This window comes from Dromaius novaehollandiae, chromosome 24 (assembly GCF_036370855.1).
Source record: "Dromaius novaehollandiae isolate bDroNov1 chromosome 24, bDroNov1.hap1, whole genome shotgun sequence".
NCBI lineage: Eukaryota > Metazoa > Chordata > Aves > Casuariiformes > Dromaiidae > Dromaius > Dromaius novaehollandiae.
In genome coordinates this window covers 8,474,134-8,497,228 of record NC_088121.1, presented here as the reverse complement: position 1 = coordinate 8,497,228, position 23,095 = coordinate 8,474,134, and the positions used below count along the sequence as shown (strand labels likewise).

At 54.7% G+C, this 23,095-nt stretch overlaps 1 protein-coding gene across 1 annotated transcript in view; it reads left to right on the top strand.

The window, feature by feature from the left end:
• The window catches only part of EPHA8 (EPH receptor A8), a 48,898-nt gene extending 29,094 nt beyond the window's left edge, over nt 1–19,804 (top strand). Inside the window, exons 4-17 of the mRNA XM_026109050.2 lie at nt 4,211–4,366; nt 5,241–5,576; nt 7,425–7,549; nt 7,737–7,899; nt 8,700–8,796; nt 9,409–9,476; nt 9,640–9,765; nt 10,663–10,848; nt 12,024–12,085; nt 12,497–12,706; nt 15,036–15,185; nt 16,378–16,568; nt 17,014–17,169; nt 18,250–19,804. Of these exons, the coding sequence (XP_025964835.2) occupies nt 4,211–4,366; nt 5,241–5,576; nt 7,425–7,549; nt 7,737–7,899; nt 8,700–8,796; nt 9,409–9,476; nt 9,640–9,765; nt 10,663–10,848; nt 12,024–12,085; nt 12,497–12,706; nt 15,036–15,185; nt 16,378–16,568; nt 17,014–17,169; nt 18,250–18,364 (2,141 nt within the window). The 3' untranslated portion in view covers nt 18,365–19,804. The remainder of the gene's footprint in view (nt 1–4,210; nt 4,367–5,240; nt 5,577–7,424; nt 7,550–7,736; nt 7,900–8,699; nt 8,797–9,408; nt 9,477–9,639; nt 9,766–10,662; nt 10,849–12,023; nt 12,086–12,496; nt 12,707–15,035; nt 15,186–16,377; nt 16,569–17,013; nt 17,170–18,249) is intronic.
• Nucleotides 19,805–23,095: the final 3,291 nt, after the last annotated feature.

Sequence of the window (23,095 nt, the reverse complement as noted above, 5' to 3'; positions counted from 1 at the left end):
CGGCTGGAGTTCAGCATATTGGTGGTGGTGAAACAAATTTCCTTTATGGAAAGGTCTCTGTAGTCCTCATAAAAAAATGCCAAAGAGCCATTGGACCAGTGTAGATGGATGTGGCAGCATTCAAAGACCTTCACCCGTTCTGGAATATCTGGTTTTGGTTTGAATCCTTCTTTTCTGCCAAATTTGGGCAGGTCTGCATGGAGTACCTCCCATTTGGCCCTGCTGAATGCATCCTTTTCTGGTTTTGTTCTTGATCCTTATTTCCGTCCCTGTCTCTTCCCAGCAATGCTGCAGGGAGGTCAGATGAAACCGGTGAAATCTGGGTGTAGCCCACCTGAGAGAGTAAAGCAGTTAACAAGACCCGCAGGCAAAACCCAAAAGGTGCTGCAGCCCCTTATGGCATGCTTGGGGACACTGGGGTCCCTCCGGCACCGCGGATTCACGGCCTTTCCCAGCTCCCTGGCTTTGGGGAGTTTGGGTTGGTGGCTTTGCTGAGCTCTGAGCCTGCCTGGCTCACTTCCACCTCTTCCTGACACGGCCAGGAGGAGAGGAGGGGAGCTGGCATTCGGTGCTGTTGGGGCTGTGGGAATGAGCTCAGCGCTAGATTTAGTCCCGAGTGCCGTGCTAATCCCTGGAAGACCTGCCTCCCAGGATGGCTGCCCAGCCTGGCAGCTGGTGTTGCCCTGCCTCTCCCGGGTGCCTAGAGACGGCACGTATGTGCTTTTCTGGTGATAGCTGATACGGATATCATAGCTGCCTCCTTGCAGGGCCAGAGAAGGGAGCAAGGCATCAGCTCTGGGCAGTCAGGGCTGCCCCGTGGTGGTATCACCTGCAGCTTCACAGCCGTGCCATCCCCTTTGCCTGCGTCTCCCGGGATGCAGCGGGGCTGAGGATGGAGCCTCAGGATGTGAGTGGCACTGGGGACGACGCTCTCGTTCGCGGCTCCAGTGATGCAGCCCTTGGTGCTCGCGGTGGGCCCATCCGACGAGCACCAGCCCCGCACCACGACTCGGGCTCGGCAGAGGGGCTCGTTCCTGGCTAGCACGTCCTCGACAGGTTCATCTATCATTTCCCGAGCCCTGCCAGCTTATTAGCAGATGTTGTCCTGTCCCCAGAGAACGGAGAAGGAGGGAAACAAATGGACCAAGCTACAGATGGCTGCCAGAGCCCTCCCCGCACTCGCTGTTTTTTGACAAGCCTGCTGCTCCAGGGCCTCCTGGGCAGGCGATGCCTGCGAGGACGGGGCCGGTGGGCTGTGAGAAAAAGGCAAGATGTGTTGTGCGGGAGCATCATCCAAGGAGCATCAACACCAAAAGGTGCAACAGAGCACAGTTGGAGATGTGCTGTGCCAAGCCCCAATTTAGCATTGCCCTTTGTAGGCCCCGTTTGTGACACTGGGACCGGCCGGGTCTAGGCATGGGGGCTGCAGCCATGAGCCCACAGTAAATGTGCAAATTGCTTTTTGGGGTGGGCTGCAGAGTGCAGGTCTGCTGCTCTCCTGTGCAGATGAAGCTCCAAGGAGCGGCAGCCTTGGCTGGGTGTTGCGTGCAAAATAGTCTCAACTGTTTTGTGGGAATTTCACTTAATTTAACTTGATGCCAATTAACACAAGCTTTTGACTACCGATTCAGTATTGAGAAAAAGAAGACAAGTAAACACTTCAGAAAAACATTTCTCCTCCCCTTTTCCCCGGCTTATCTTCATTCAGTCCAGACACCTCTCCCCTCTTCATAGTCTTAGCTTCCCTTTTTTTTACCGCCATTGCACTCAGTCCCTCCCGGTCCCTTGCTTGTTACTCTTTTCTTCCACTGCTCCTTGCTTCTTACTCATTTCCTCTGCTGCAGCGTGAGTCCTCCACGGACTGCAGTCCCTCAGAGGCGTCCCTCCACCAGCGTGAGCACCTCCGTCCATGAGTGTCCCTCCAGCTGTGTCCCCAGCAATGTCCCCTTCCCTGTATCTCTGTTTCTTTCCTCCAAATGCGTGTCTTCATGTTTCTCCTCACATGCTCCCTTTTGCATCTCCTGCCCCTAGCAGCTACCAACCTTTCTTAAACATGTTTGAGCAGAAGCACCACCTGCTCCTGATCAGTTGAAGTTCTGGCACGCGGTGGGCTGTTTTCATCCATTTCAGAACTGTCTGTGACCGGCACAGGACAGTGCAGGACCTCCTCCCACACAGGACACCCTTCAGCCCCCTGCTACCAAAACACTGCCGTTTATGCCCAATACACTGGGTTTTGCAAGAAGATTGGCATCGGAAAAGGAGGAGGAGGTGCGTTGTAGGACTTGTGGTTGCTGGTCATTCCTGGTCTGCATGGAGACAGGACACAACTGTTTGCCTGAGCTCCTCAGGCACAGGGCAGGGGTGTTAACTGCCTAAAATAAAAAAGAAATCCTTCTCTTCTGCACGGCTCCTGCGAGGGCATTTCTGTCAGGTGGAAGTACCTGAAGTACCAGGCACTGCCCTGGCCCCAGCCCTGCTTTGACCCAGCTATTCTCCAGGCCTCCTTGCACGCTTGTGCCGTGCTGGTGCTGGGAGACGGCTCCGAGCAGCTCTGCCCTGGTGCACAGATTCACCCGTAATTCATCATTTAGCATAATTTTCCCCTTGACTGCATCTGAAATAATTGTGAATCATTGCTACAGGTAATTAACGTTTCTTTACAACATTAAATGCTAAATGATTACAACTGCTCGGTGAAAATCTGCTGTGCTCCGTGCTCCCACCCTTCCTGCCAGCCTGTCTCTCTCAAGCAGATAAACGGGAGCCACGTCTGGCGTAGCACTGATTTCTCTGCCCTTAATTAAATACCCTTGGGGGGATCAGCTCCAGTGGCTCTTGAGCTAAAATCCCTAGTCCCTGCAGTGGCAGAGGTGATGGTGGTTTGCAGGGCCAAGGCGGTTCACACTGTGGTTTTGAGCTGAAGAAGACAAATCCTGGCTTGCGTACTGTCCAGCTTGACAGGTCGGGACTGTGAACGGCTTGAAAATCAGGACTGCAGGGCCTTTTGGAGGAGCAGAGATTTAAGAACAGGCTCCGGAGCTGCTGCCCGTTGCTTTTTCCATGCTTTTTCCATGCAGTACGTGCATCCTGCTGGAATCGGTGCCCTGCCTTTAAAGTGGTGTTCAGTGCGAAAATGCCACAGAAATTGGGGACAGAGTTGGAAGGGGGACCAGTAGGCAGGACGGCTGGAGCGCTGCCTGCAGCTGCCGTTGCGGGAAGCAGCTTGGTTATAAAGAGGCTGTTGTGCCATCATTCAGCGTGCGATACGTGAAATACTTAGGCAGCAATCAGTCTAGGGAGATCCACAGCGAGGAAGGGAGTGTTATTAATAAGAAAACAAATCAGCACCTCGAAGCAGAACAAGCGGACACCATGGAGGGACTCAGACCACCGGGGAAGCTGGATCATGGACAAAACACTGCTACATGCTTGGAAGCAAAAACTGAGGCTGTGGGCAGCGCTGGCCACTGGGGGTAAAAGCAGGAAAATGACGGTATTACTACCTCAGTAGAGAAAAAGAGAAATGAGCCAGAGCCAGGAACAGTGCTTGAAACACTGGAACTGGTCCTGGAAGTGTGATGGATACGGGGACCCAGACAGCTCCAGTTTGTTTGCTCTTACTTGCAACCAAGACCCATGAGAGAGGACAGATCCCCCCACCCCAGACAGGTACCCGCCGTGCCACATGTCATCCCTGAGCAAATCAGTTTTCCTAACGACATACCAGTTGTCTGTTTGTGTGAGAAAGAGTCTGTCCTATGAGTGAGGGTGGTTAGGAGGGGTAACAACGTGATTCCCAGGTTTGCTCTCCACCGTGCTCCCTCTCTGGGGCTGCGCAGCGGCTGCAGCAAGGAGATCCCCATGCAGGCTGCAAGACCCGGGGCAAAACGATGACCAGGCACAGGTGCAAGGAGAACACCTCAATTTTTGCAGGCAGCTGGGTACTCAGCTGGGGGAGAGAGCTATAAAAGCAGTTTTTGCAGAGCCTGGCTTCCAGCTGGAAAGGGAGGTGGGCTCACCCAGGTGTCAGGGTGAAGGTGGGATGCTGGTCAGCCTTGCTGCTCAGGATAGAGGGTTTCCAGCACACCAGCATGGGGTAAAGAGCAGAAACTGGGGTTCATCTCTGTGCTGGGGGGGTTTACTAAGCCGTGGGGTGCTCCTCTTCCAGGCGTGTGCCTCTGACCTCTGCCCATTCCCTTCTCTGCAGCCTGTGAGCTGGGATTTTACAAATCGGCCCCCGGGGATCAGCTGTGTGCGAAGTGCCCCTCGCACAGCCACTCGGAGAGCCGGGCGGCCCGCGTGTGCCGCTGCGACGGCAGCTTCTACCGGGCAGTGCAGGACCCCCCCTCGGCCGCCTGCACGCGTAAGTACCCCCGCTGCCCACCCACCCACCCACCCGCGTTGCCTCGGGGCTGGACGTGTGTGCGGTGCCTGCTCCTGAGGACACCTTGGGCCCTGTTCCCCCCTGCTCTGCTCCTTCCCCGGCAAGTGCTCCTGCATGTGGGCCAGCTGCCGTGCACGCTGCTCCTGGCTGTTTTTAAGCTGTGGGTGGAGATCAGGCCTGGGGCTTGGCACGGGGTTTCACCCCACTTGCCTGAAAGAGGCTGCTTTGAGGGGACCGATGCTGCGAAGGGGGATAAAAGCATCCCAGAAGGAGTTGTCCTCTCTGGAGCTGGTCCAGGAGGGCAGAGAGGTGCAGGGCTGCTATTTGCAGCCAGGTTGAAAGGCAGTTCAGCAACATCAGACTTGTATTTCTCTAGGGCTCCAAAATATCCACCCCAAAGTGTTTATCTCCCCAGGAAACGTTTCCCTTTCCCTTTAGATTAGTTGGTCCTGCTCTCCCTCCTCCTGCCTCTCCACACCTTGGCTGTTCCCTCCAAAGCTTCCTGCATTCCCCTTGCTTCCTGCTTCCCCCAGGACAAATATCAGCTCCTCCCTGCCTGGCGCTTGGTATCCTGATCCAACGCATCTTTCCTCCGAGTCTGGTCTGACATAGCACGTCACCCCTAGACCTCTGTGTCTCTGGGGTCCTCTGTTTGCAGCACTTCCCTCTCCGGGCAGCTTTATCTTCACCGAAGCGCTGTTTGTACGTGCAGGGCTATCGGTTGCGGACCTCCCGCAGCACGAGCTGCCCAAGATGCCCCTCCGCTGGCCCTGTTCCCCCCCGGGCCCTGCTTCGCCAGTCCCAACGCGCTGCAGCGTCTCCCGCCCTGCCTGAACCTCTGCTTCTTTTCCAGGGCCCCCCTCTGCTCCTGTGAACCTGATCTCCAGTGTGAATGGCACCTCGGTGACACTGGAGTGGGGCCCGCCCCTGGACAAGGGGGGACGCGCTGACATCCTGTACAACGTGATCTGCAGGCGCTGCACGGGGGACGCCGGCCGGTGCGAGACGTGCGGCAGCGGGATCCGCTTCGTTCCCCAGCAGATGAGCTTGGCGCAGGGAGCGCTCACGGTGACCAACCTCCTGGCCCACACCAACTACTCCTTCTGGGTGGAGGCCGTCAACGGGGTGTCCGACCTCAGCCTGGAGTCCAGAAGAGTTGCGGTTGCCAACATCACGACAAACCAGGCAGGTAGGAGGAGCAGACACCGTTCCTGAGGGTTTCCCTGGGCGGGTGGATGCTGATGTTGCTCCAGGACGAGGCTTGGCCATCCCCTAATTGGTACCTGTCAGAGCCAGGCCCTGCACTGGGAGCGGGAGTCAGCAGCAGGGCTGCCCTTGGGAGCCAAGGGATGGTTTAACGGTGACCCTGAAAGCCCCAGGAGACATAAGGAGTGACCCCTGTTCCCTCTGCTGCTGGAGATGTGTTCAGGCAGCCGGGATGGATGCCTTCAGGGCTACTGCCCAAGGCAACTGTTATTTTTCTCCGGTTCATGGTATCCTTTCTCATCTCCCTTCATTTCAGCCTGCAGCCACTGGTGGAGGCTCCTTTTCCGAAGGAGACAGGGGGCATGGAGAACACTTGTTTATTGACAGGAACACTAAGTGGAGCATGAATCTTTCGGATTGCTCCTCCAGCCTTCTCGTCCCTTCCCAAAGGGCCAAGCAGAAGTTCACGCGCCGTGTAGTGCGCTGCTCTTAGCTCACACCACTACCAACCCCTGGCAGGTGACAGTGACATTTGCTGGGGAAAGTCTCTTAAGCATGTCTCCTTTTTGCAAATCCCCTGCTGCGAAATGCGCTTTCCCCAGGAAATACTTCTGAGCAGTCTCCTAGCTCAGCCAAGCCCAGACCTTGCTCCGGGGCCACCTAGGCGTCCCCTCAGGGCAGGGTCCAGCTAAGCCTCTCTCCTGGGAGCAGGGACAGGGCATGGGGCAGGGACTGACTGTTCTTGTTCATCCTCCCAGTTGGAAATGAGCCCTCAGGAGCTTCCTGTGATGCTGAGCCCCTTCTGCTCATCATGGCAATGCCACCAGGGACCTGCCCAGGAGAAATCCAAGGAGCTTCTCCTGGTCAGCTCACAGCTGGCTGGTGAATGAGGCACTTCTGTTACTAACGCCTGCTTGTAGCACTTCCTCATCCCTCATGGAAATGCCTCGTTCCAAGCACCGATGAGCGGCATCATCCTGATGCCTTGGAGAGGGATGCTCTCGGGAGGCATTTGGTGGCTGGCTCCGGAAAGAGGTGCTGAGCATCCCCATTTCAGCTTCTCCGCTAGAAAGTGGCCATCAAGCAGGTGCAGAGAAACCAGCAGGGTTGGGAATTCAGTAGTAATTGAAGTTTAGCTGCTGTGCCTGTGCAAAGCCCCAGCTCTCGTCTCCGCAGCCGCCCGAGGCAGAGCGGGGCAGGAATGGGTGCAGGGGAGAGGCCCTGGGGCTTCCTGAGGAGAGCACGCATGCAGGATCTAGTGGATTCCCTCTGTCCTGCTCTGCATGGCAGTGATTTTGGCTCCTCAGAGAAGCCAGCCCAAGGGCAAACCAAGCTATAACCACCACCTTTTGGGCCGTCTGTGCTGCCCTATCTGAATGAGCCCCTGAGGGCTAGAGATAATCCTGGGTGTCTGGGCTGGGTGCGCGGTGCCGGTGCACTCCTCTCTGCTGCCCTATCATTAGGGTCATAAAGAGGTGTCTGACCTCTTTTCATGAACTGGACTCAAAGGCTATGCCTGGCCATCGCAGCACCCTGACCACGCTCTCTGGCCTCACAGAGGTTTTTCCAGGGAGATCTTATTTTCCCCGGTGCCAGCAGGAAAAGAGGCAGCTGGAGCAAACAAGCCCACACGCTAGTCCTTTCTCCCATCCTTCAGAGCACTCATCTCCACGTGGCTTTAACCAAAGCAGAAACATGATTTAAACTGTTTCCATGGGGCCTGCACAGGGCCCTGGTTCTACCCCTTGTTGCTGCCGTGTCCTGCTGCCCCACAGCCCAGGCAGGGCTTGCACCCAGCAGCCGCCTAACACCCTGCTGCCTTCGTTCCCAGCCCCGTCGCAGGTGGTGGCAGTTCGCCAGGAGAGCACGGGCCAGAACAGTGTCACCTTGCTGTGGCAAGAGCCAGACCAGCCCAACGGCATCATCCTGGAGTACGAGATCAAGTACTACGAGAAGGTAATGCTGAATTTGCTGCCGCAACCTGGTCCCCGCACGGTGGGTTAAGACAGGGACACGGCTTGGTTTTAAATCTTGCTGGTGCCGCTGCTGCTATCAGCCAGGCTTACACAATTTGGGGAGTATTTGTTTTTTTTCCTGGTTGCTGTGCTGCCTCAGCAAGGTTTTTGGTATTGCTTTTCCGCAGGACAAGGAAATGCAGAGTTATTCAACTCTGAAATCCAAAGGCACCACTGCCACCGTCTCCGGGCTCAAGCCCGCAACCCGCTACGTCTTCCAGGTTCGGGCCCGCACCTCTGCCGGCTGCGGGAGGTTCAGCCAGACGGTGGAGGTGGAGACAGGGAAGCCAGGTGAGTGCATGCGATTAAGAAATGTGGGAATTATGGACCAGGGGATGTGGGGGAGCTTGGGGTATGGTGACTGTTGTCCATGGCAATTGTGCCTCTGCTGTCTGGAGAGACAGGGCTGGAGGCACAGCTCCTGGTCCCTATCTGCAGGGCTTGCTTGGGGTGACGCTCATGAGATGTGCTCGTATATTTGAAAAGGACAGGAGGAAGCATTGAGGACTGCCTCTGTTCCCTTGCAGTCTGCATGTCTATGATCCTGCTTTTCCCTCGTTAGCAGGATGGATGAGCTCTCACTAGGGCAGTCTCAGGCCCCATAGCGTAGTGGGGAAGTAGCCACCTCTGAAAGCATAACTCCTAGTTATCCCATAACTCATGGGGCTGGGCTGCATATTGCTGGCCTCTGGGATAATGCTGCAGCGAACTCAGGACATCTTGCTCTCCATCACAGCTACAAAATCTGGCTCTCTCCTCCTGTTTCCTAAAGTGCTCTCCTTCCAGGCTTGGCTCTGACACCAGTATCCCTGATTTAGACCCCTGTAAATGAGTGTGGACTCCTGTGGTCATGCCCTTGCTGAGTATTTTGTGGTATAAAAGCATCTTTGTAACCTGTCAAGCAGAGGGAACAAGTATGTAAGTGGTCCCTGTATACCAGGAGAGCCCCAAAACTGGGACTGGAGGGGAGAAATGGTGCTCTTATTATTGAGGGTGGTGTCCTGCCATGGAGCAGGTGAGTTTCTGCTCTCAGCAGAGCACTCCTTGCACCCCCACTCCAGCTCACCTCCTTTTTGCTCCGTCTCTTCCAGTGTCCCTCCGGTATGACACAATGACCATAGTCTGGATCTGCCTGACCCTCATCACTGGCCTCGTCACGTTGCTGGTGGTCCTGATCTGCAAGAAGAGGTAGGTGCTTTCTAGAGGTCAGTGCAGCTCGTCCCGAGGTGGGATGAGAGGGCTCGGGCACAACCTCTATCCTGTCAGCTCAGGCCAGAGTGGTCATGTTGGAAGGCAATAAGCAACCAAGAAAGTTCATTTAGAGACACCATCTCCACTTTTCCCGAGGCACAGCCAGCCTCCAGGCTTTTCCCTCATGCTGATGGGCTGAATACCAATGGATGAGAGCTTGCTGGCTGTGCTGGGGGTAGGTCAGGAGCAGAAAGCACTCCTGTCCAACAAGAAGATCCAAGAGGGACTGTGTGCTGCCATGTCTTAGCATGGTGGAGCCAGGCACGTGAAGCAACATCCTGAGGAGAAAAAAGGGCTTCAGCAGTCTGGTCCTAGCACTGCTGAGCCTTGGAGGGCACATGCAAAGTGTCCTGCTCCAGGCCAAAGCGTCAGTCAAGCAAAAATGCAGTGATGCAGCAGACAAGACCAAGTGTAGCTTTGTCCTGTCAGTGTCCAGCTCCTCCCATGCTGCCTGCAGCCCTGGCACCCACCTTGTTCTCCTCTGCCTTTGGGCTGTTTGTGGGACCAAAGAACAGGAGCATCCCTTCTGACCTTCTGTCTCCATGGCAGGCACTGTGGGTACAGCAAGGCTTTCCAGGACTCGGATGAGGAGAAGATGCACTATCAGAATGGGCAAGGTAGGACCCTCCTTGCTCCTGCCCATGGTGGGGGAACTCCTGTGTCTCCTCAGCTTGTCACCCCAAGGAGTCCTGCCCATCCTTGCTTTTGGCTCCTGGATGCCTACGTTGTGGCAGGGCTACTTGGAAAAGCTTCTCTTCTCTCCCCTTTGAAATCTAACAGTGAAGTTCCCCGAGTCGAAGTTCTACGTCGACCCCCACACGTACGAGGACCCCTGCCAAGCCGTGCATGAGTTCACCCGCGAAATTGAGGCTTCCCGAATCAAGATCGAGAAGGTCATCGGGTCTGGTGAGTCCCTGGCCCTGGACTAGCTGTTTGCATCGCGGGTGCTTAGGGGATTCAGTGTCTGAGGCACCACCATTTCCGTGGCCTGCTGGGGCCACAGCAGGCTTCATGATGCTATTACAGTGCTCGTTCAGGGCTTCACTGGCTCCTTATTCTTCTGAGTTCAGACTCAACGGGTAGGTTTTTTAGTGCATGAAATAAGCTCCTCTGAGCCAGCCTGGTGCAAACAGGAGGTGTTCAGCCGCCGTGGCACTGACGGCTGAGGGTGACATCCGCAGATGGCTCAGCCTGTCCTGCGTGGGTGCACGAACGCAGCCGCTCCGCTTTCAAACCTCGGAGCGAGCGTCTGGGGTGACAAGATGCAAGCAAAATCACAAGCAAAATGGTAAATTTTCAGGAAAAAGGGTATTTCCCTAGGAAAAGGGGCTTGCAAGAAAGCCCAGGGCAGAGCCAGAGCTACAGCTTCACTAGCGATGTCCCATGGGCGTATTGAGGCTTGTTCCCCTGTGCCGAGGGACAGTACAGCAAGTCAAACAGAGCAGCATTAGGAAGCCCAGCTGAGACATGCCCACTGCTGTAACAGACCCCAGATTTATTCACTGAAAGAGGTAAAGCAAGTGCCAGTCCCACTGTAATCACTACTCTTGGCCCATAGCCTCGGATAAAAGGTAGAGAGGTGTTTTCTGGTATTTCTGCCCAGTTCCCAGAGGTGCCACTAAGCCAGAGATGTGCAATGCTGTCCGCACAGTGACTCAGACATTGCGCTGGAAAAAGCGGAGGAGTCCTGACAGGCTGCAGCATGCTGCAAGCATGCCAGGAGACCGGTTAATCTGGGGTGCTTGTGGGACAGTGCAGGGAGCTGAGGAGCACCCCACGCCCTCACCTTTCCTTGCTTTGCAGGAGAGTCTGGAGAGGTGTGCTACGGCCGCCTGAAACTGCCGGGGAAGAGGGAGATTCCCGTGGCCATCAAGGCTCTGAAAGCAGGCTACACGGAGAAGCAGAGGAGGGACTTCCTGAGCGAAGCTAGCATCATGGCACAGTTTGACCACCCCAATGTCATCCACCTGGAGGGGGTGGTGACCAGGAGTACGTGGCAGGCGGGGATGGGACTGCCCAGGGGGGCAGAGGTATCTCCCCGCGGGCATCCTCGGAGACCTCGCTTCGGGTGTACTTGGAGATCCAGCCCTTGGGTGCCCTGGGTGCCTCATTGCCAAAAGTGCCTTTGGCCTGGGATCCTCTGCATCTGGAGCACATTTCACTGTGTGCTGATACTGCAGGGAGGTCCAGGGCAGCAAAGGGAAGTCCTGTGCCCAGGGACTTCTGGGGGGAATGTCACCTTTTTCCCAAATAAAAAACATGACTGCAAGAGCTCCCTTTGGGGACTGAAGCCACCTCCCCATGCGGTGGTACCAGGGAGTCTGGGAGCAGTTTGGCTGTTTGCAGGGGAACGGGAGCCCTGTTTGACACCCCCCACCCCGACTGTCTCTTTGCCTGCTGATTCCCAAGGGCTGTATCTAAATGGGCAGCTTGCTTTTGGTCTGAAGCGAGGTCCCAGCTGAAAGTTTTGGGCTTGGGCACGTGTTTCTTGCTGGGCAGCTTTCTCTCCTCATTGACATCCCCCATTAACATCTTCAGAGGGAGACAGGTTGTCACCAGCAGCCCTGCTGCCTCCCTCCTTCCCCTTCGGACTCCATTAGAGAAATGAACTGCTTATTCCTGGCTGCAGCCCAAAGCCCTGGCAGCACCACGGCGGTCGGGGCTGGGGGGTTAACCCTTCCTCTGAAGGAGATGAGACAAGACTGTCCCCGTCATCTTTTGTTACAGGACAAACTTTGCATGCGGCAGTTGCCCGCGTTGCTCCGCAATGCGCCCTGCTGCCCCAGATCAGGGTTATTGGATTAGGAGAAGTCCTATCCATTAGTGTTTGTTTTAAAGGCTGCCTGTATTGAATCATAATTTGAAGTCTTCGCTCAGAAAAGGCACATTGGGATGCAAAGCATTATGCTAATGGCATGCAAATTTCAGTGGGATAACGAAGCTGACCTAGCCACATCAATAGCACCTGAAGGGAGGGGTAAGTGTCTGGGTTATTGCCACATCCGCACTGTTGTGCAGCTCCTGCACGGTGCTGGGGTGAGACTCCGTGGGGTCGCAGGGAATCCATGGGCCTGCATTTATTTTGCCCCCAGTAAAAGCCTGGCACTGGGCTTCCCAGAGGAAGGTGACTTCTCTGTTAACTTGACCTCCCTTGTCTTCTGCAGGCAAATTGGTAATGATTGTTACTGAATACATGGAGAACGGCTCGCTAGACACCTTTCTCAGGGTAAGGAGCTCTTTCCTATCTTTATTCATTGCACATTCCTCCGGGCCGAGGCACTGAAGAAGAGGCTGATTCACGCTCCTCAGCCTCATGACCACTGTGACCTCTGCGCGAGAGCTGCGGGCTCTGGGCTCTCACCTTTCCAGAAGACGTTGGCTCCCGGGAGGAGCAACGCTGCAGGAGGCAGATGCAGCTGTCAGAGCCGCATGTCAGAGGCGCTGGGAGGGTGGACGGTGCAGTTCCTCCTGCCTGGGGCTGAGGGCAAACTGCACTGAGACATACTGAAACTATGGGAGCATGGAAGGGAAGTACTAATTCAAAGATGAAAGCTTAGAGGGGGTAGTTTAATGAGGATAGCCTCAATAGGAATGCTGGAAAACACCATGAATGAACTCTGGGTTGTTTCCTCTCCAGAAACACGATGGGCAGTTCACCATCATCCAGCTGGTGGGCATGTTGCGGGGCATCGGTGCAGGCATGCGATATCTTTCCGACCTGGGCTACGTGCACCGGGACCTTGCTGCCCGCAACATCCTGGTGAACAGCAACCTGGTCTGCAAAGTGTCTGACTTCGGCCTCTCGCGTATCCTGGAGGATGATCCCGAAGCCGCGTACACCACCACGGTGCGTTCTGGGCTGGGGAGGTGCGTGGATCCCGGCGTTGCACTTTTCCTGATCTGTACAGGCGGTCCTTGCTCTGGGCTACCATCAGGGGGAAAAGTTAGATGCTCTTAAGTCAAGATAAGCAGGGTAGAAATGGAGATAGCCCCCTCAGATTTGCTTCCTGGGCCAGGGGCATGAACCCAAAGCACATCTAACCCTTAATGCATCGCATGAGAAAAGCCTCCTTCGTACAGAGCCATCCCAGGAGCGAGGTGTGCGGTGAACAGAGAGCAGGCAGCTGATCAAACCTCCCCAGCCAGCTGCTTCTATGGTGCATGCTTTAGATCCTGGTCCCTTTCCATTATCAAGGTGGAATAATAGATGTCTCTTCCTCTGTACTTAGCCCAATGCTAATTTAGCTCCTGCTGCTTGGCTGTGCAGGTCTTTGCAGTAGCACTTGCTGCCTCAACTCTGTATGCATGGCCTGCTACGCAGGGATGCTCCCATGTACCCTTCTGGGTCCTTCCTTAGACTGTATAGCTCCATCCTTTCCTTCAGTCTGTCCTAGAGTCATAGGTCAGCTGGTGTGTGTTATGGTGCAGTCTTTAGTAATATGGTCACATACTTCTTTTTCCATGTGACCCTGCCTCATTCAGGAGTGCAGAAAGGATTAGAATTAAAGATTCTGATGTTCTTTAACTCGCAAGCACTTGGCTTTGCAACCTAGATAATTTTGTTTTAACGTAGGATACTTTTGTCTGTGATTCTATTTTGAGATCCTCTGGGTAACCTGACAGCTCTGGAGCTTTATGTGCTCCTCTACCAGAGGTCATCAGAGGGGAAATAAAATACATTGAGAGAACGTGCTGTTTCTGCTTTTGTCTGTCCATGAAAGGAATTAGTGTGCCCCTGGGGCTCAGCTCTGGTTGGGCAAATGGAGGAAAAAGCTCTCTCCACTACATTTGAGCTTGATACGGACCAGCGGAGGAGCTGCAGCTCCTGAGCAGCAAACTCTGAGCAGCCCCTTTTTTGGGACAACCAGGACTGGAGAAGCAGAAAGAGCTTCAGGTTAGTTTGAGGCAGCTCAGGGCACTGCTGAGCATGACCAAAACCAGTTGTAGCTCTGAGGAGTGAGTGCACAGAGGTCCAGCCTTGAGAACGTGGCTTTCCCTTCAGGCTCCAGCTCAGTGGAGGTGTGAGCCAGGCTGTGTCCCATGAGTGTCCCTGCATTCAGCTGTCCCCCTTGGCATCTCAAGAAACAGCCTGACATTTCAGATCCTTTAATTTGTCCAAGAGAGGGACACCTAAAAGGGGTTCTCAGCCCCACCATGCCTGCCCCAGCTGCTGTAGGAAACCCACCACACATTTCATGCACCACAACTTTCCTCCTCAGATAGCTGGCAACCGCACTTCCAGCTTAAATGTATTCTTCGCCCATTTATTGATCGTTTTTATGCCAGCATGATCCTTTAATTCAACACATTCTCCTCTTCAGCACTTCCCTCCCAAGAACTAATAGACAGGGAGCACATGCCATCGCACTTTGTCAGACTAAAAATGTCAGGCTCCCTGCCTGCGCCCACTGTCAGCTCTCATGTTCTTGCGTTCTTATGCTCCTGATTGCTTTGAATTCCTCTCTGCTGAGCACTGAGGACTAGAATTGCACACAGCATTTCAAAGACCTTGAAAAATAGCACAACTCTTTCCTCGCTCCACTGGAAATACCATGATGGATGCAACCTAGAGTCAAAATCGAGTAGAGTTTTAAGGTTATCTTGTCCAAGTCTCCTCCTCAGTCCTTTTCAGGGGATGCCCTCCCAGATGGTCACCTAACGCAGCTGGCCTGGCTGCAAAATGAGGGGAAGGCCTGAACCCTGCATTTTCTGAGCCACTGCTCCCACAGCCGAGCGATGGGAGGTGCAGACAGGGCCTGGTTGCAGGCTGAACTCAGAGGACCCTGCTGACATTGCTGCAGCTAAGGGAGCTGCTCCTGTTTTCCAGCCAGAGGTGTGTCCCAGGGAAATGAAAGCCATGTGCTGGTGCCCCAGGTACCTGGGACAACCCGGCAGGTTTGAGGTGAAAAGGACTGGTGTGTGGAAGTGTAAAGGATGTGGTCAGACCTGGAGCATCATGATGTACAACCCTCTATGCATTTATGGGACTTGGGCACCAGAGCTTGGCATGTGCAGAGGACATCTGACGTGAGATATAACATCTACCCTGGGTGCCAAAGCTGCTCCCTGCTCTGAAGTAGCGAGGCCCAGCCTGGTCCCCCAGCACTGATCTGGTATACGAGTGCTCTCTTCCTTGCAAGCCTTTAGGATGATGTCCTGGGCGTTTGCTGTTTCAGGGTGGGAAGATCCCCATTCGCTGGACGGCCCCGGAAGCCATCACGTACCGCAAGTTCTCATCGGCCAGTGATGTGTGGAGCTACGGCATCGTCATGTGGGAGGTGCTGGCCTTCGGCGAGCGCCCGTACTGGAACATGACCAACCGTGATGTACGTGAACGCGGGTCAGCGTGAGAGCCAGCCTGCTTCTCCCAAGTCAGCTTAGCAGGGGTCCCTGGGGAAGAGGGACCCCCTGGGCAGCCCTTACCTCTCCTCACATCCCCCTCGGGCTGTGCATGATGTGCCTGTCTCCCTCTCCCCCCAAGAGAGGCATTACTGTAGCCTGGTTATTTCTCCTCCAAGAACCACGCAGCCTTATCTGCCTCTCCTTTTGCAGCACGGTGGCTCCTGGCTGTGTCTGTGTGCACTGGGGGACTCCCCGGTCCCTGCAAACCTTTCTGCTGGCTGGAGAGCCTCTGTGCATGGTGTCACGTCTTTCCCACTCCCCACAGGAGTGAGGGTTTCCTCAGGGTCACTGCAGCCCCATAGCATTAACCTGCCAGTTGTTCCTGCACCCAGTGCTGGGGCTCCATCGCTTCCACCACCCATACAAGCCTCCTGAGGGCCCCAGGCTTGTCCCACGTAGCAGCAGACTTTGGGCTTGTCAGAGTCATGGGGAGACGCTCTTAAATCAAGACTAGCATAAAAACAGTAGCAAAATGGAGATTACACTCCTGACTACAAACTGGGAGCAAAATTTCCAACAGGAGACAATAAAATGAAGTTTCTGACTATACAGAACCACCAGATTCTGTTTTTACCTATAGGGGCTACTAACCTATCTGCCTGCTTCCCGTTCTTTCATCCTGCGTGTCCCTTCTCTCCCTAGTGTTTTTATTATATTGGAAAATGGCTTTGGTGACAACAGAGCTTCATCCCAGGCATAGCTGCAAAGACTTGCACAACTTCCTCCCCAAGTTCCTTCACACAGGGTTTCTTCCAGCCTCGTTGAATGGTAACGAGCCGTGGTTGCAGAGCGACTGAATGTGAATGAAGCTCTCATGGCTTATCTGCTGGAGGGAAATGGCAATATTTTAAGCCTGTTGTAACGCTTAATAAATCTGCTGTCATAACAGCCATTTCCTGTGTATATGTGGTATCCAGCATGGTTTTAGCTCTATATAGGGACCACATGCAACTTGCTGCCAATAAACTTCTCATTTAGCATGAATCTTTTGTACAGCCCCCTCCTTTTCTGATGGCCTTGAGAGCTCAGGCACCAGGGATCTTTCCCGTGCCTCCTGGTCGGGGGTGGTCCCAGACTGGGAGGGCAGTTCACCTGCAACATACGGCTTTCTTTCAGGTCATTAACTCCGTGGAGGAAGGCTACCGCCTGCCTGCTCCTATGGGCTGCCCCACGGCCCTGCACCAGCTCATGCTGGACTGCTGGCAGAAGGACCGCAACGAGAGGCCTCGCTTCTCCCAGATCGTCAGCATCCTGGACAAGCTCATCCGCAACCCGGAGAACCTGAAGTGCACTGCCACTGTGAATCGGTAAGGGCCCCCGTGGCCAGCTGTGATGTACAGCTGCCAAGACACAGTCAATGCTGGGCAGAGTGTGTCAGACCCAACGTAGGTCCCATCCAAGGGTGATTCTGGCCAGCTCCACCAGGACTGGCTTCCCCTCAGCTAGAGGTGGCTTCCCTGTGACCACGAGCATGCATAGAGCCCATGAGCACAGGCTGGTTGTGGTGGGTAATAGAGTGGGAAACAGCCTGCATTTCACTGGCCTGTCCTTGCTGTGGCCTTCCCATGATACAGGCTTAAACAAGTGCGTGCAGCGCTGCCCACGTAGTGGTTGGCCTCCCTTTACCAGCCTCTTAGGCCATGCAGGGCTCTGTCCTTCCCTCATCAGGCTTTTCCAGGTGGATATCACAGCCTAGCCATGTAGGAGCATTGTCCCAGCTCCTGGGCTAACCCCCTTTCTCCATCCTCCCAGGTTCACCCAGACGCCTTTCGACAGGGGTGTCTTCGACTTCACCAGCTGTCTCACGGTGGAGGACTGGCTGGACTCCATCAGGCTGGGCCACTACCGGGACAACTTCGCCATGGCAGGGTACTCCTCCCTGGGCATGGTCATGCGAATGAACATCGAGTGAGTACCAAAGAGCAAACAGCACAGATGGGATTGCCCTGTACTCTCCCCCTAGCCCCCAAGCAATGGTCATCCTACCTTGGACAGCAAGAGCCGGTTGGCTTCTCTAGAGGGGGATGCCAGAGACACCCCTGAGGACACTGGGCCTGACCTGTCCCAGGTTCATGCCGAGACCTGAGACGATGTCTGAGGCAGCACTGACCTTTGAGAGGAGGCATGGAAGTCGCACCAGAAAGGGTGTGAGGGTACTGGGTCATCGCTGGTGCTCCGTGGTGGGTATCTGATGCAGCTCCACCACCATCATAGGGTAATTCGGGTTGTAAGGGAGCTCAGGAGGTCATCTAGTCCAACCTCCTGCTCAAAGCAGGGTCAGCTATAAGGTCACTGTCTCCCTGCATTTCCAACCTTGGCTTCTCCCCCAAAGGGCATGAACAGAGCAGCGTGTGGCTGGGTCACACTGCGCAGCTCTTCTGCTTGGAGGGTGCTGCCAAGCAATAGGAACTGTGGCTCAGGACGTGACAGTGCAAGCCTTGGTCAAGGTGGGACAGGTAGACAAGGAGCCAGTGAAAAGGAAGATGGAGAGGTGCAGGCAGAGGGCTGGCGTGTCTGTGTCGGTCTGAGGCTGCATGTGGGGGGTCTTTTGTGGGACTGAGCTGATAGTGATCCATTTCCCTGAGGTGCATCAGGGAAACTTCAGGGTGGGGGAGACTCATCCATCTGTCTGTCTGTCTGACCAGGTTATCTGAGGGCATCTTGGTAAAACTGAATCCAATTTCAGAGCATCGATCTTGTCAGCTATTGGCCTGTCAGGAGTGATTCCCCCCTCTGCTCCTGCTTCCCCCTGGCTGTCACAAGAGCCCTGTCACAGGGACACCAGAGAATGACAGCCCGTCCTTTCCTGGGAGGATGCTCATGGCTCCTCAGGTCACAGCAACCTCGTGCTGATAGGCAAGGAGAGAAGAGCCAGGCAAGGGGTCCTGGGAAGCTCCGCGGGGTGTGTGCATGAGGAGGAGCGGTGTCTGTCCAGGGCCTGACACGGGGCCAAGCCGCAGGGTTTCTGACAGAGTCCTTGTTCTCCAGGGACGTTCGGAGCCTGGGAATCACCATGATGGGTCACCAGAAGAAGATCTTGAACAGCATCCAGGTCATGCGGTCCCAGCTGCTGAACACGAACGGTCCCAGGAGGCATCTCTGATCACCAGCTCTGCAGACCCGCATGGGGCGTTCCTTAGCACTAACCCTGGCAAAGGGGCAGCAGGGTGGTGAGCAGGGAGAGGGGTGCCAGACCAAGACCTGGAGGCCCCCAGCACCTCTTCGATTTGAGCTCCAGTGGAAATGTGGCTTTCCAGATACCTCGACAATCCTACTGTCTCCTCCCCCCATGTGAAGGGGGGAGCAGCCTTCCAAGCAGGCTAGTGACAGGCCGCTCCTCTCTCCAGACTTTATCATGTCACTGTGGGAACTGGGGGTCCCCAGACAACTATGCAGGACACGTGGCAACCCCCCCTCACACAGAGGGATGCCTCCAGCTGCAGATGGAGGGGTAGCCGATGCAAAAGCAATACCAGGAGCGGTAGGACTTGGCTTGTCATGCCCCACGGCTCCTTTGGATCAGACAGCTGATCCTGCCTTGTGTTTCCGGTGAGTTTGTTGGATCTCTGAACTGAAGAGGCCCCCACAGGATGCCACGTGGCAGAGAAAACCCTGCTCCCAGTACCTTGCAATTCCAGTGTACTCCAACCTGGACCTCCAGAGCTGCTCCGACCTGCAAGTGACTTCATGGTCCACCTCCGGCAGACGATGGAGAACTGGGCAAGCCAGCAATGCTAGGAACTGCTGGCAGGACTGCAGGCTGGCTCTGCAAGCGGAGGAGGCTTCCCCAGCATGGGAGGAGAGGTGGCCAGGAGCTGCTATCAGGAGCCTCAGAAAGCCCAGGGTGCCATGGAGAGCCCCCACTTCTTGAACCCACCAGCACTGCTCCTCTATGGATCCAGCCCAGACACATTTCCTAGGGCTCCAAGCTCAGGTTTCTCCCATGGCAGAACTACTGCTCTTATCCTGTGGCCTCCTCTAGAGCTGTACCAGAGCAGAGGAGCGGGAGAATTTGCTCACCTCTCACCTGACTTGGGGTCAGAGAGATTTCTGCTGAACTCTGATTTGTTCTTTTATTGCCCTAGAGAAACCCAAGAGCTTCCTGTTACCAAGCTGCCTGCCTATGCCCAGGGCTGCCAGGTTTTCTGCACAGGAGGGATCTGGAGCGACATTTCCAGCTGTGACCACACAGCTGCCTGGCTGGGGAAAGGGGCTCTGCTCAGCTGATGCTGCGTGTCAGGCAAGGCTCGCAGGATCTTCAGCATCACCCAGCTGACGAGCCTGACGACTAAGAGGCAGTTTGGCCTTTCTGCCATGGCTCTCCTCCCCCTGGGAGCATCTCTTTCAACAGGCTTGCCTGGTGTGGAGCAGTGGAGTTGGTCTGAGGGGCTGAGTGGGCTGCAGAGATGGGGATGTGCGAGGGAGGGTGAGCAGGCCATGGGCTGCGGAGGCTTCTCTGGGGTGTAAATACTATTTTCTATGGGGTTAGGAACCGTTTTACTAATGTCTGATGTTAAGTACACAAAAATGGTCTTAAAGCACAGAAGCCTTGGTCACGAGGCTGAATTCACTGCAAAAAAAACTCTGCTGGAAGGTGGGCTGGGGAGATGCTGCTGGAGATGGTCTCTCTGCGCACTGGAAGGGAGCCACGCCGACTGTCAGAAACCAGCATAACCCCTGGGGTCCTGCCCTTAGCACTGTACAACTGGTATCACTCCGGTACTGGCAGGATCTGGCTTGAGGTCTGCTGCTCCCAGTGCTGGCGGCTGTTTGGGCACAAGGGGGGAGGGTTAAAGCCATTTTCCAGCTGCAATAATCCTGGCTAAACTGGCCTTTCTGAGGCTGGCTTAGTTTTCTATCCAGGGCACCTATGTCCTAATGGATTTTGTGACTTTGGCGGGCACTCTACTTCTTCCTATGGAAGCTCTTTGTAACGGGGGACAGATGCAATGTGTTGTTTAATTTATATTGCACCCTGCGTCCTGCACTCGGACCTGTCACGCACCTACCCTGCAGTCAGTGTCATGGTTGAGGTCAGTCCAAGCCCTGAAGCATGGGACATTGGGCACGGGTTGTGTCCTCTCTTCTCAGCACGTGGGACTCCTTGGTGGGTAAGTCCTGCCTGAACAAATTATCCCTGCACCCGTGGGAGATCTGAGGTCAGGCCAGTGCCAGACAGACCTGTGTCCTTGGGGTCGTGGAGGCTGGACACTCGCAGTCCCCAGGGCCATGGGATTTTCTGGGAAGGCAGGCTGTGGGATCTGAGCCCAGGGGCTGCCAGATGGCCCCCGTCCCTGGCAGCGTGGTTCATGGACCTGATTCTGCAGGTTGGGGTTGTTGGGCTGCACCTTGGATGAACTCTAGTCCCTGGGCCACATGGGCTCTGGCCGTGGGGACAGCTGGGCAGGGTTTGCCTTTTACATTCTGCACATCTTCCTGGACAATAAAACTCTTCCTTCCCACAGGGCATCTAATGGCCTATTATTAGCTCTGTGCCTCACACAGCTGCTTCACAGCTGGTGGAATTCATACAGCCTTTCACAGCTGCTTCGCAGGCATGGAGATGCCCACGTAGCCACCTGCATCTGCTCCAGAAAGCCTCTCCCATGTGATAGATGCTTCCCTGGGGAGCAGGAGCAGCTGTGGGATGAGCGCTTATGTCTGGACCTGTGTGCACAGCGAATGGCCAAGACACTAATCACTGGTAGACTTCCCGGGTTGGTGTTGCTGTGTTATGGGTCAGGAGAAGGCCTCCCCTCAAACACAAGGCCATTCCTACGTAGGGTTATTTAAGCATAGGGGATCACGTGTAGATGCTGCAATGACTTCTTTTTGGACTTGCTGTAAGCTGTGACCAAAGCACGCTGGAGATGAAACATGGTGAGGCCACAGGTTTTTGCAATAGCACAAACCAGTATTGCCTGGAACAGCCCCAATGACAGACATAGGAGCAGAAACCTGAGATTCTTTCTGTGCCCCCCAAGTCCAACTTTAACTATCAGCCCTCATAGATCCCTTGCAGGTTTTCCCAGATCCAGGCTTACCCTCTCCTGGAAATTCAGGAACTGTTAAACAAAAAAACCCAACCCCCCAGCCTGAGCTAAAGCAGATTGTAGGCATTTGGCTGTGGTCCCAGCTACCTTCCAGTGAAAGATTTGCCAGCATCTGAGCTGCAGGGACACAGGCATTTACAGAAAAGAAGGATATTTTTCTTGATAGAAAAAAACAAAAGGGCAGGAAGGCCTGTTTGAGGCTGGATGCACCCCAGAGCAAGGCAGAATTGGCTCCATGCATGTCACTGCTGCAACATGTGGCTCCTCTGCCCTACAGCCTTTCAGGGATGGAAGTGATTTTTCCCCAGGCAATCCAGCCCTGCTCACTGTCTGCACTGCAGGAAGAGGCCAGCCTTGCTCTCCAGTGATGCCATATATCCACACATGCCTGCTGTCCTCCTAGGAGGTCTGTCTTCACCACCACATTCATCTTTCCTATCACCCACATCACGACTGCAGGATGCCCATTGCTCTTCCTGTGCTCATGTCCCTGACCTGTCCTGTCCCCGACCCTCTGCTTTTCCCCACCACCTCCCAAACGCATCCTTAGGCATCATGTTCCAATTTTTTGGTTTCCTGGAGCCTTTGTCTGCCATAAAGTCATCGAAATGTGGTTGGAAGGGACCTCTGGAGGTCACCTCCTCCAGTCTCCCCCACAGACACGTCCTTTGCACACAGCTGCGTGGGTTCTGCTTAGACCCTCTCTCCATCGTGCAGATATGGACAGTGCAACTGGACTCCTCACTCACAGCTCACTGCTGGCACTAGGCACACAGGACAGCTGGGAAATGCTGGGAGATGTTAGTGTTCATTGAGGACCTACATTTTGTTGATTTATTACAGGTAAGAATCAAGCCAGCAAACCAAGTTTCTTAAATCCCTCAATTCCAAAGCAAACGCTTGATCCAGGGAAGGATGGCTGATACTGATGCCTCCCCAGGTAAAGTGAGGGATGGATACACTCAGCTAGGCAGATGTGCATTGCTCTGTGTGGTTAGGGACCTACACTCAGAGCTGCCGCACGGACACCATAGTATCAGCTTAAGAATGATCGTGAGGAATATGCTCAGCACATCATCCCTGGGGGAGCTGGACCACTACATCCACAACCCCTGCGGACCCAAGCAGGAAGATGAAACAAGACTGTGTCATTTTTAACGTATCTGGAAGAAATCGCCATGAGCAATGCAAGCCCAGGAAGGACCAGTCATTCGGGGCTCCTCTCCAGGACGCAGAGCTACGTTTCCAGGCTCCTGTGCACTGCTCCGTGTCCCTGTGGTCATGTCCTGCTGCAGCCAGTGACTGTCAGGTCTAGCTCAGCCAGGGACAGGGCTGGCACAGGGTTCCTGATGGCCGAGAAAGGAACCAGCTTGGGATCCCACCCCTTACGGAGGGGTCACGGGGAACATGTCCAGGGCAAGGAGCTGAGGAGAGGCTGTGGAAACTCTAGCCCATGTATGACAGCAAATAAACCCCCTCGTATATGAAAATAGCCAGCAGGACTTTCACACTTTCTTAAATGTCCCCAGGGAGACTTTTATTCCTACAGCTCGCACCACTGAGAGCTGCTCTTTCCCTGATAAAACTGCCTACCTTCTCTAGTCACATCTGACTCCCAGATACTGATAAGTCATCTCCAAAGTATTTCATTTATAGCTGTCTAAGTCAAGTTTGGCTACATCATTAATAAGTGAGGTTCTGCTGGCTTTGAGTGCCTGGAAGTAGCAGTCTGGACTTGCAGAGCACCTGCAGAGCCCCGCGTGAAGTCACTCATCTTAGAT